This window comes from Sphaeramia orbicularis, unplaced genomic scaffold (assembly GCF_902148855.1).
Source record: "Sphaeramia orbicularis unplaced genomic scaffold, fSphaOr1.1, whole genome shotgun sequence".
NCBI lineage: Eukaryota > Metazoa > Chordata > Actinopteri > Kurtiformes > Apogonidae > Sphaeramia > Sphaeramia orbicularis.
Window position 1 is genome coordinate 356,352 of NW_021941558.1, and position 12,119 is coordinate 368,470.

General features: G+C 40.8%; 1 protein-coding gene across 1 annotated transcript in view; it reads right to left on the minus strand.

Moving 5' to 3' along the window:
• Positions 1-2,838: 2,838 nt before the first annotated feature.
• Positions 2,839-12,119, minus strand: part of LOC115416094 (ubiquinol-cytochrome-c reductase complex assembly factor 1-like) — a 58,246-nt gene continuing 48,965 nt past the window's right edge. Inside the window, exons 8-9 of the mRNA XM_030129801.1 lie at positions 11,670-11,783; positions 2,839-3,883 (exon numbers count right to left, since the gene is read on the minus strand). Coding sequence (XP_029985661.1) covers positions 3,749-3,883; positions 11,670-11,783 — 249 coding nt within the window. The 3' untranslated portion in view covers positions 2,839-3,748. The remainder of the gene's footprint in view (positions 3,884-11,669; positions 11,784-12,119) is intronic.

Sequence of the window (12,119 nt, forward strand, 5' to 3'; positions counted from 1 at the left end):
AATTGATAAAAATAAAATAAAAACTTACTGATAAAAAATCTCAGGTGAGTTGACAGAGCCAATCCCAACCCGTACCAGACAAACTGTGGTTGTGTTTGTGTCACATGTTCACTGTGGTCCGTTTCAGATGCTGCAGCTCTGTCATAGTTCCAGTTCTGGTTTGTTCAGTTTTAATGTGACTGAATAATCGACAGATAGACTAAACGTCATGTAACATTAACGTTTATTTGCAACATACTATAGCAAACTATTACATGATCAACTAGAAAAGCACTCAGAGAGCACAGACCCCTGCCAAGGCAGACCAGTGCCCCCCCCATCACCACCAAAATGTACTCATTTGTTCCTTGTGCCAGAATCAACATTTACTGAAAATTTCATCCAAATCCGTCCAGAACTTTTGGAGTTCTCTTGCACAGACAGACGAACCAGCGGCAGCACAAACAGAAGCTCCTCAGCGGAGGGAAGAACAACAATATTTTAGAAAAAAAAAAAAAAAAAAAAAAAAAGTCTCTATTTAGAATGTCTGAGGTCACCAGAACGTTGTGATGTTCAAATGGGGTCAGGAGCCAAAACCAGTTGGAACCAGAACCAGTGAAATAAAGACATTCTGTTTGTTCTTGTGATGCTGTTTCCATGAACACCTGAGTAATCCAGTAACTCCAAACACTGATGGGATTATTCTGGTGCTTCAGGTGGAATCAGGTTCAGCTGTGGATGTCGACTCAAACTGTGGAGTGTGTCGCCCCCTGCAGGCCTCATGTTGAAGTTCACTGTTCAGTCCACAGTCACGTGATCATCTGCCAACGGTGTGAGCACTGAACTGCAGATGAGTTTAGAATGTGTGAGAGTGGATTTACTGAAGGTGTTCAAGAATGAGCTGTTTATAGTCCAGCTGGTGGAGAGCCCCGGTCACATCCTTCTCCTTCTTCAGTTGGAGGCTGGTGCTCCACAGCTCTGACAGTCTGTTTGATAAAAAATACAATGAAACCTGTTCCACACCGACGTTGGACCGCCTCAACAAACACATACAAGATGGAAAAGTTCCAACATCACATGAGGAAGACAAGGTTTAGTCTGAAGAAGATGAGTGAAGAGGAAGGAAACGTGTTTTATAGGATGGATACAATGACTGATGAGGAGGAGGAAGATGATGAAGAGAAGTGATGAGGATGAAGATCAGGATGATGAAGATGATGATGATAATGATGACATCAGTCCTGATCAGTGAATTAAATGTAGAAAAACACCTGATATTTACTTAAAAATGCCAAATACTGAGCATATAATCAGAAGAAATGGTGATAAATCACTTCAGAAAAGTTAAAAACAGAAATAATCCTCTGGGAACTCTGGGTCTGTAAGGGTTCAACCTAAACTGGTCTTTAAATCAAACCTCCAGAATGACTCAACAGTTCCATTTGTACATGCAGCGGTTCCACTGCTGCTGATACGAACCTGCAGTCCATCTACAACAGGTTTCATCCACACCAGAAAACAAACATTTATTTCTTTAGTCCAATTTTTGCCCATTTTGACAGAAAAGCTGAAGTTCTTGAGTTTTTCTCACTTTCTTTTTTAAGCTGTAACATATTTGCAGATTTCCATCTGGGAAATCCAACTGGTTTGGAAACCCCCTGAAGGATTTATTCTGCATTTAGAGCCTGGAGAAGACAGAACTGCTACAATAAAAGCTGCTCTGTTTTCACTCTTCCAGCTCTTCATTTCACCACCTTTAATAAATCACTTCAGTCCACGTCCAAACTGGTAAAGGTCAGCTTTTTTATACATGCCCCCCCCCACATGGACACTGGGAAAGTTAAAAAACAGACACATTTTACTGATTTGTTAACACTGATGTTTGGAGGTTTTAACCCTTTTTGTGTTTTAAACAGAGTTCGTAGAATAAATTAACAATTCTTCTTGTGACAAAATTAGTGTTTTACCTACAGACCTGTTTGGACCGCAGTCTGCTCCTCAGAGCCTCATCTGACACGTCAACATACACGGAAAAATGTACATCTGACCCAATGGATTTGTGTCATTTCTGTTCCAAATATCTGATCCCACTGAAAATCCGACAGAATCAGCTCCAGAGGAACTGTACACTGAGACAGAAGAACTGATTTACAGACAACAGCTCTGCAACATCTGATTTACACTGATCTGAACAAGAGCAATTACACTTTTGGCTTGAATTAAGCAAAAAAAAAGAAAAAAAAATCTTGAAGCAAAAAAAAAAAAAAAAGTCTTTAAGCAAAAAAAAAAAAAAAAAAAATCTTGAATTAAGCAAAAAAAAAAAAAAAAAAGTCTTTAAGCAAAAAAAAAAAAAAAAAAAAATCTTGAATTAAGAAAAAAAAAAAATTGAATTAATCAAAAAAAAAAAAAAGTCTTGAAATGAGCAAAAAAATATTGAATTAAGGAAAAAAAAATCTGGAATTAAGCAAAAAAAAGAATTAAGCAAAAAAAAAGAATTAAGCAAAAAAAAAGAATTAAGCAAAAAAAAGAATTAAGCAAAAAAAAAAAAAAATCTTGCATTAAGCAAAAAAAAATCTTGAAATAAGCAAAAAAGTGTTGAAGGAAAAAAAAAATCTTGAATTAAGATCAGTAGTAAGTAGTGTTAGTACTAGTAGTAGTAAAAATGCAAAACAAAATATTCTAATAAATGGTGATAAAACACTTCAAAAAGTTAAATATGTAGAAGTCATCATTTGGGTTTTAACATAAGAGTAAGTCTGGGTCTTTGAGGGTCCAACTAAAATCAGACCTTACAAAGCCAACATTCAAATGCAGATATTTTCATGGATTTGAAGCCAAAACAAACACAGAAACGCGCTTGTACACATCCAGAGAACATTTTATTGGACCTTTTAAAAACAGAAAAGTCTCTTTATTTTCTGACAGTGATGACGTCCAGGTCTGTACAAAACTGAACTTCCTGTTTGGGTCTGAGAGCATCATGGGAAAAAACGAACAGAAGATCCAGACGAATGGTGGCGATACACACACACACACACACACACACACACACACACAGATACAGAGCAGAGTTCATCTAGAGGAGGTACTGACTATTTCCTGGAACCCGTTAACTTGAAGCTGTCACATGTTTTGAGCTGAAACTCTTCAATGCGCAGTGAAGAGTGTGAGGAAACAGAGTGTAAACATGAGCAGGAACACAGGCTTCATAAATACAGTCTGGAAGTTCAGGGGAAAACAGATGAATATAAATACACAGGCTCCACGCTGTTTTCTTCTGCTGGTTTTCCTCTACACACAGTTCAATGGTTTTTTTGCAGCAGAAGCTCTCAGACCCAACAGGAGGAAGATCATGGTGGACATGGTGTATGGCATTTCCTACTTGTTTTTGGACCAGTGAAGTCTCCAGCTGATGTGGTTTGACTTTGTAGATGAGCGGGAGTTTGGATAAAGGAGAGAAAACTGGATCTGAAAAAACATCCCTGACTGTTTTATCCTGTGTTTAACTGAGACTGCACCAACAGCTTAGGAAAAGAGAGGGAGGAAGAGGAGGAGGAGGAAGAGGAGAAGAAGACGAAGAAGGAGCAGCAGCTGTTTTGGAGGTATACAGGAAGAAAAAGGGGTGGAAGAGAAGAAAAGACAGAAGTAAAGCCCTGCTCCGGTCAGAACAAACTGAGTACAGGTTAGAGGAGGAGGGCGGAGCAGGAGGAGGAGCGTGGACAGGAGGGGGCGTGGCCCGTGGATGGGAGGGGGCGTGGCCTGTCCGGTCTCACAGTCCGGTGTCGTTGTAGGTGGGCGTGGCCACCTTCAGGATGCTCTGTGCGTTGGCCTCCACCAGAGGACGCCACTTGACCTCTCCTGTCAGCAGAAGGTCGTCTCCATCCAGAGCGTCGATGAACTGCATCTGCACACACACACACACACACACACACAAATACACACACACACACAGATGGATTAAACAAACACAGAGCAGTGTGTGCGTTATGGACACGCCCACAGTCAGTTGTACATGTAGATAAATGTGAGTGTGCGTACATGTAAATATGTTTGTTTGTATCTGACTTAAATCTGCTTCTGGAACATGGAGACTGTGACATCTAAACAAAACGTCAGAGATGATCCAGAAAAGGCTGAGAAGTAAAGAACAGACAAAGTGGCACAGCTACACAGGGTTCAGGGTGAACACAGGCTGCTGACCCAGGTGTGGAAGGCATCTGTGGAGCTTCAGGAGGAAGAGGAACGAGTGAAAAGCTTCACTTTCACTTCAGCGGGGGGGGGGGGGGCAGACTGCACCGGCCTGTACCCCCATAGTATTAGAAGGAGGACGGAAAGGGACAAAAGTATGTGCACGGTTACCAACCAACACACACACATCCCCTGGGTGAACTGTGCACGTACAGCCGAGTAACCCCCCCCCCCCTGACAAAATGCGCATGCGTACCGCCCCCCCACCCCCCCGCCCAAATTACAGACCACCACGTTAACAGATGAATTCCACAGAAACACTGACTGTGTCCAGTGGATCAGTAACTCCAGCAGAAGGAACAGGACATGAAGTACACAAACTACATGTAGCTTTTACTCAGACCGTATTGAAAACCACATTCAGGTTCTCAGGAAAATCGCCGCTTATCAATTAATCATTTATCGATCGATAAGGGCAACTTAGTAATGATTAATGAATTAATCAATGATTTGCATCCCTAGTAATGAGGCAGACTCATTTAGTGTCTGCAGCAGCTGCAGGTACATGCCTGTCCTTTCATGGGTTAATACTCAGAACCTGAACCCCTGTCCATGTGCAGAACCTGAACCCCTGTCCATGTCCAGAACCTGAACCCCTGTCCATGTGTAGAACCTGAACCCCTGTCCATGTTCTGAACCTGAACCCCTGTCCATGTGCAGAACCTGAACCCCTGTCCATGTTCTGAACCTGAACCCCTGTCCATGTTCTGAACCTGAACCCCTGTCCATGTGCAGAACCTGAACCCCTGTCCATGTGCAGAACCTGAACCCCTGTCCATGTCCAGAACCTGAACCCCTGTCCATGTGCAGACCCTGTCCTGGGTCCAGACCCCCTGTTGGCTCCTCCTCCAGCCTGCTGCTGTTCCCTCCCCCTCTGTGTCCCTGTGCAGACTCAGTGGCAGATGTTCTGTGAACTATCAGGTGCTGATAACAGTCCGTCTGAATCAAAGAGCCTGTGTTCCTGCAGCTACCTGAGCACAGTTCAGTACATTTACACCTCCTGTGGATGGAGTCCAGCAAACAGCAGAGCACCACAACAACACAACTACACACTGAAAAATGAAGAATGACTTTGAAGGGTTCATATTTGAACCCACTTTTAGTAGTCTGTGGTTCTTTTACTTGTGTATTTGGACCCTAATGCTGCGTTTCACTACATGGAACCGGTTCCACTCTGGTACCAGGTCCTATTCCAGACCGGTTCCACTCTGGTACCAGGTCCTATTCCAGACCCTTTCCACTCTGGTACCAGGTCCTATTCCAGACCCTTTCCACTCTGGTACCAGGTCCTATTCCAGACCGGTTCCACTCTGGTACCAGGTCCTATTCCAGACCGGTTCCACTCTGGTACCAGGTCCTATTCCAGACCCTTTCCACTCTGGTACCAGGTCCTATTCCAGACCCTTTCCATTCCAGATCCTCCCTCTTTCCAGTCCCTGGTCGTCATAGCGATGCGGTGCGTTCCTTCTGTGTGCTCTGCTCACAGTTGCTGATAAACTCACTGGTTGCCTGTTGTCTGGTCAAACTCCTGCTGAATGTTTGTCTGAACCTCCTGGACAAACCATGGTGTAGTTTTACAGACTGTCATCATGTGGATTCACCTACTGACAGATTTACTGGAAAAGGGCGGGGCACACACACCACTGACCAATCAGAGGTCTGCAGTGTTTACACAGTGTCACCTTTAGTACCTGGTCAACAGTCCTGGAACCTCAGCGGAGGAGAGACCAAAAAACTAGGACCAGGTACCAGAGTCCAGGTCCTTTTATGTAATGGAAATGCAAAAAGGACGAGTTGAGTCGAGTTGTGCTGGTACCGTGTAGTGGAACTGCGGCATAATAGTTCAAACACTGTAGAACTCTAAATCTGACCCAGTGGATTTGTGTCATTTCTGTTCCAGATTAGATTGTTTTTCCAGTCAGTGTGTCTCCTTTAAACTGCTGAAGGACTCCAGTTTGATGAGCATCAGTGTCAGCGTCACTGAACCACGGTCAGAAACAGAAGTCCGCTTTAGTTTGTTCTGTGCCGTTCATGAATGTGTTCCACCAGACCTGCACATCCAACATGTGTGTGAGTGTCACTGCTCTGGTTTACTGTGAACACAGAACAATTCAACTGCACACAGGAAACTAAGCTGTCATGTACACGTGCACATCTTCTACTGGAGTTCATTTAACTGTGCAGCTCAACTTCTCCTGAATCATGTTCACACGTTGAATATAAAATGTGAGTTTAAAGCACACACTGCTCTGCAGGACTGGGGTTTACACCAGCAACTGTACACAACTGGGAATGAGTTTATGTGTGTAATGAGGACCTGACACAGGTATGTGTGTGTGTGTGTGTGTGTGTGTGTGAGCTGAGGTTCTAATCATTTTGGATTGTTTATTCTACTTTACTTCTATTTAGGTTTGACTTTTTTTCCTCTAATTCAGTTCGTTTTAATTTGGGATGTCCTGATCCCATCTACAGATCGGTATCGGCTGCCGATCTGGCATTTTTTAGAAGATCAGATTGAATTTTGTCAGAAGATCGGGCCGATCTGGATCTGGGGTGGGGGGGGCACATGTCCCGCCCCCTCAAATTAAAGTTTCTGAAGGTAGGGAAAATGAAAAATGATCTGCACATCAGCAGGAGACTTAGAGGAATGAGTGAAGCATCTGTAAGTTTCACTTTAAGGTCTGGTAGTGATGTGTGCGCTGTTGTTTTTTTAACCCGTGGGGCTTTTGTGGAATTATTCGACCCACCCGAACCCGACCTGCGAGTAACCCACTGATCTGCCCATCACTAACGTACAGCGCAGGACTCACCCCCATAGAACACCTGGACAGACCTGTCCACAGACACACTGCAGCAGTGGTAAACATACGGCCCACAGACCAAAACCAGCCCACCACAGGGTCTAATGTGTCCACAGTCTGAACTTACAAAGAGTACAAAGGATCCCAAAGTTCTTCAGAGTCAAAGGTGTCACAGTTGTTTTAGTTCAGGTTCCACATTCAGACCGACTGGGATCTACAGACAAATAATAGAATAATAAACTATAAATAATTACTGCAAATTTAAATCTAAATTTTATCGTAAAAAGTTGTTATTGGATAAGTATAAGAACGGAATCAGCAAAACTAATCTGAAAAAAAATTGGACTGGAAGCAAAAAACTCCAGATGGTGACATCAGTAGTTTTAATCAGTTTTTAGAGCAGGTTTACTAGTTTCTAATACTTTTGTTCTTTTTCTTTCTCTAATTCACTTTGTTTTAATTCATTTTTAGAGCAGGTTTGATAGTTTTTATTAGTTTTCTTTTTTTTTCTAAAGGCTTAGTTTTAGTTTAGTTGTAGTTTAGTTTTACTTTAGTTGTAGTTTAGTTGTAGTTTAGTTGTAGTTCAGTTGTAGTTTAGTTGTAGTTTAGTTTTAGTTCAGTTGTAGTTTAGTTGTAGTTCAGTTGTAGTTTAGTTGTAGTTTAGTTGTAGTTCAGTTGTAGTTTAGTTGTAGTTCAGTTGTAGTTTAGTTGTAGTTCAGTTGTAGTTCAGTTGTAGTTCAGTTGTAGTTCAGTTGTAGTTCAGTGGTCTCTTTTCTCTTCTTCTCTGTGCTCCTATTCAAATCAATCCCAGACAGGACTCTGCTGCTTTAGTCTCCATGTTTCCAGGTAGAGTGGGGACCAGAAGACGACTGGAAACCACAAGTGAACACAAGTGACGGAGCAAAAAGTGTCGTATGGAGACAGCACAGAAAACTGAGAGAGACAAAGAAATCCATTGAACATCAATCTGACATTGACAAAGACCAAAACCAAGGGAATCTGATCCAGAATTTTTATCTGTTTTAGTTAGTTTAGTAAACACACAATACAGTTTCAGTTACGTTTTTTTCTTTTAATTATAGTTTTTTATTTATTCCAGTTAATAAAATGTTAGTTCAGTTGTAGTTTTGGTCCTTTTGTTCATTTTTGTTCGTTGATAATAACCTGGGTGTGAGCGGCAGTCCGGTCTTGTTTACACCACCTGCTGCTGGTGAACGTGAGAAAAGTCCAAATGCAAACGTAGGTGGAGTATTAAGCAGTAAGGAAGGATAACAAACACGCATGAAGACAGAATCAATAAAAGCTGGCAGAGAGGAAAGAAATTACAAGTTAAAAGCAAAGCTGAGGTACAGGATCATATGACCTGTGCAGCAGATGGAGGCCTGCAGGTGTTTCCAAAAGCACCAGAGTGTTTTCAATCTGACTGAGGCAAAGAAAATATACAGAGCACGGGGGGGGGGGGGGGGGGGCGGAAATGGGTCGAAATGAGAGGGTCGGGTTGAAGCTCTGAGTAAATCCTGCTGACACTGACAGAGAACACTGGGCCTAAACTAAACTGGTGTGGACCAAGGTTATTATCGTTAATGAAAACTAACCAAATGACCAAAACTAGAATAGAAAAAACATTTTCATTAACTGAAATAAATAAAAATATAATTAAAAGAAAACTCATAACTAACTGAAACTGTATTGTGTGTTTACTAAACTAACTAAAACAGATACAAATTCTGGATCAGATTCCCTTGGTTTTGGTCTTTGTCAATGTCAGATTGATGTTAAATGGATTTCTTTGTCTCTCTCAGTTTTCTGTGCTGTCTCCATACGACACTTTTTGCTCCGTCACTTGTGTTCACTTGTGGTTTCCAGTCGTCTTCTGGTCCCCACTCTACCTGGAAACATGGAGACTAAAGCAGCAGAGTCCTGTCTGGGATTGATTTGAATAGGAGCACAGAGAAGAAGAGAAAAGAGACCACTGAACTACAACTGAACTACAACTGAACTACAACTGAACTACAACTGAACTACACCGGAACTACAACGGAACTACAACGGAACTACAACTGAACTACAACTAAACTACAACTGAACTACAACTAAAGTGAAACTGAACTACAACTGAACTACAACTGAACTACAACTAAACTACAACTAAAGTGAAACTGAACTACAACTGAACTACAACTGAACTACAACTAAACTACAACTGAACTACAACTGAACTACAACTAAACTACAACTAAACTACAACTACAACTGAACTACAACTGAACTACAACTGAACTACAACTAAAGTGAAACTGAACTACAACTATGCATTTAGAAAAAAACGAAAACTAATATAAACTATCAAACCTTCTCTAAAAATGAATTAAAACGAACTGAACTAGAAAAAAAAAAAGTCAAAACTAAATAAAACTAAACTAGAATGAAAAATCCAAAACTACTGTAACTTTGGTGTGGGGTTCAGGCCTAGAACATGGAGCAGTGGAAGTGGGAATAAAAGTATGACAAAAATAGGACCAATGGACCTGGTGTTCAACAGCATGTTCTACCAAGAACCAAGAACAAACTGAATGTGTGAGGTGTTCAGAAACTCTTTCCATTTCCAAACTCTCCTGTACCAATAAAATGTGACTAACCTCAACAAATGTGTCCAACCTGAAATGTCTGTATTAAATTCAGTCCAGTTTGAACTCTTTTCTTCCTGTTCCTCAGTGTTTAGTGTCTTTGGAGATCTGATCCAGAATGCACATGGACTAATGAGAAGTGGAGGAAGAAGACTGGGAAAATTACACTGATTTTACTGAAGAAATGCAATTTTTTTCAGGTTATTCACATCTTTTTTGTTTGGATAGTTTATAAAAGTAAGTATTTTCATAATTTAATGTTTTTTTTGCACTAAAACACAGACATAAATTGTCAGTTGTAATTATTTCTAGGTTCTTCTGTTCTTATTTGACTGGTTGGGTCCACTGCAGATCAGATCAAACTGAATGTGGAACCTGAAAGAACAGGAGTTTAACAGCCCTGCTTTAGATGGTCTAATAATTTTTTCTGCGACTGTACATTCATGTTATCGATGTACAGGGTGATCATCTTTGAGGCTGAGGCTCTTACACAATCTAACTCAGTTTACTTCTAGTTTTCTCTGGTTGACAGAGGCCTGGGCTGTGTGTGATGCTTTCTGTTATCGTTATCTGGCAAGAAACTGATTTTGAACCGACATTAAAATATTTACAACATCTAGATGAACTGAACATCAGTCCTCAAATTCCTGCACATATTGATGCAGTGTTTCCATTAGTTCCATAGTGTGGAGGCCTTACTCATCCTGCCGCAGTCGTATCATCAATCGCATACGTTTTCGCACTAGCGGAACAACGTTCTAATAGTTTTGGATTTTTCATTCTAGTTTAGTTTTATTTAGTTTTGACTTTTTTTCTCTAATTCAGTTCGTTTTAATTCAGTTTTAGAGCAGGTTTGATAATTTTTATTAGTTTTCTCTTTTTTTTTCCTAAATGCTTAGTTGTAGTTCAGTTGTAGTTCAGTTGTAGTTCAGTGGTCTCTTTTCTCTTCTTCTCTGTGCTCCTATTCAAATCAATCCCAGACAGGACTCTGCTGCTTTAGTCTCCATGTTTCCAGGTAGAGTGGGGACCAGAAGACGACTGGAAACCACAAGTGAACACAAGTGACGGAGCAAAAAGTGTCGTATGGAGACAGCACAGAAAACTGAGAGAGACAAAGAAATCCATTTAACATCAATCTGACATTGACAAAGACCAAAACCAAGGGAATTTAATCCAGAATTTTTATCCATTTTAGTTAGTTTAGTAAACACACAATACAATTTCAGTTAGTTATGGGTTTTTTTCTTTTAATTGCAGTTTTTATTTATTTCGGTTAATGAAAATGTTTTTACAATTCTAGTTTTCGTCATTTCGTTAACGATAATAACCTTGTAGCGTAACAGACAGACGTATGATAATTCTTGGTAATTATTTCCTCATCAGCAGAACATGTTCATATGGGCTAACCCACACCACTGAACACATAAGCATGGCCTCACAGCTTATATTATTCAGCACTGTCTTAAAAATCCTGTATTTCCATGTAAAAACAGACCTTTTAAACCAAATGTACGCTGTATGATCAGAGGCCAAATGCTCACGATCTTTTCTATTACATCAAATAAAACCAGTTAAATTGATTTCAGCAAATATCTACGCTCACATTTTTCACATTGTGCTGAAAGGATTATGAGTAATAAGTTCTTTGTCACATTCAATAGTCAGTCTTTCCCCAGTGTTCGGTGACTTTATTTTATTTTCTCTTTACTTGTGTTTCCTTTTCTTGTCTTGCACATATTTTCCCATGCAGTCTGTAAAAGTGCTCTGCTTATCTTTCAAAGACAGCAGGAGGGCACATGAAGAGAAGCTGTGATGTGGAGAAAAGCAATGTGAAACAGCAGGAGTCTGATGATCTGCTGATGTGTGCTTTCAATGAAAGCACGAGTTCTCCAAAAAAAAAAAGAAAAAAAGAGAAAACGGCAAATTTGCAAAACATGGACTACATTTATACATGAAAGGGGAACACAAACACGCACAAATACACACACAAACTGGACAAATGTGGACCACGCACCTGTTTGCGTACATATTCCACCATTAACTCCAGCTGTTTGGGGTCCTCACACTGGTAGTTGAACAGGTTTCTCCACAGAGCTGCAGCCAGAATACTGTCATCTGACACAATTCCCTGCAGACACACATTCAGAGCATTATCAACCTGCACCGTAGAGGACACACACACACACACACACACACACACACACACACACTGTCCACTGTGGACAAAGACACGACAGTTTCTGCTCAGTAAGGACTACAATGGAAAAAATCTAAATGTGTCCAAGTGTATTTGTGTCATTTCTGTTCCAAATATCTGATCCCACTGAAAATCCGACAGAATCCCCTCCAGAGGAACTGTACACTGAGACAGAAGAACTGATTTACAGACAAGAGATCTGCAACATCTGAGTTACACTGATCTGAACAACAGCATTTACACTGGTTCCACTGGAAGAGTTTTTTT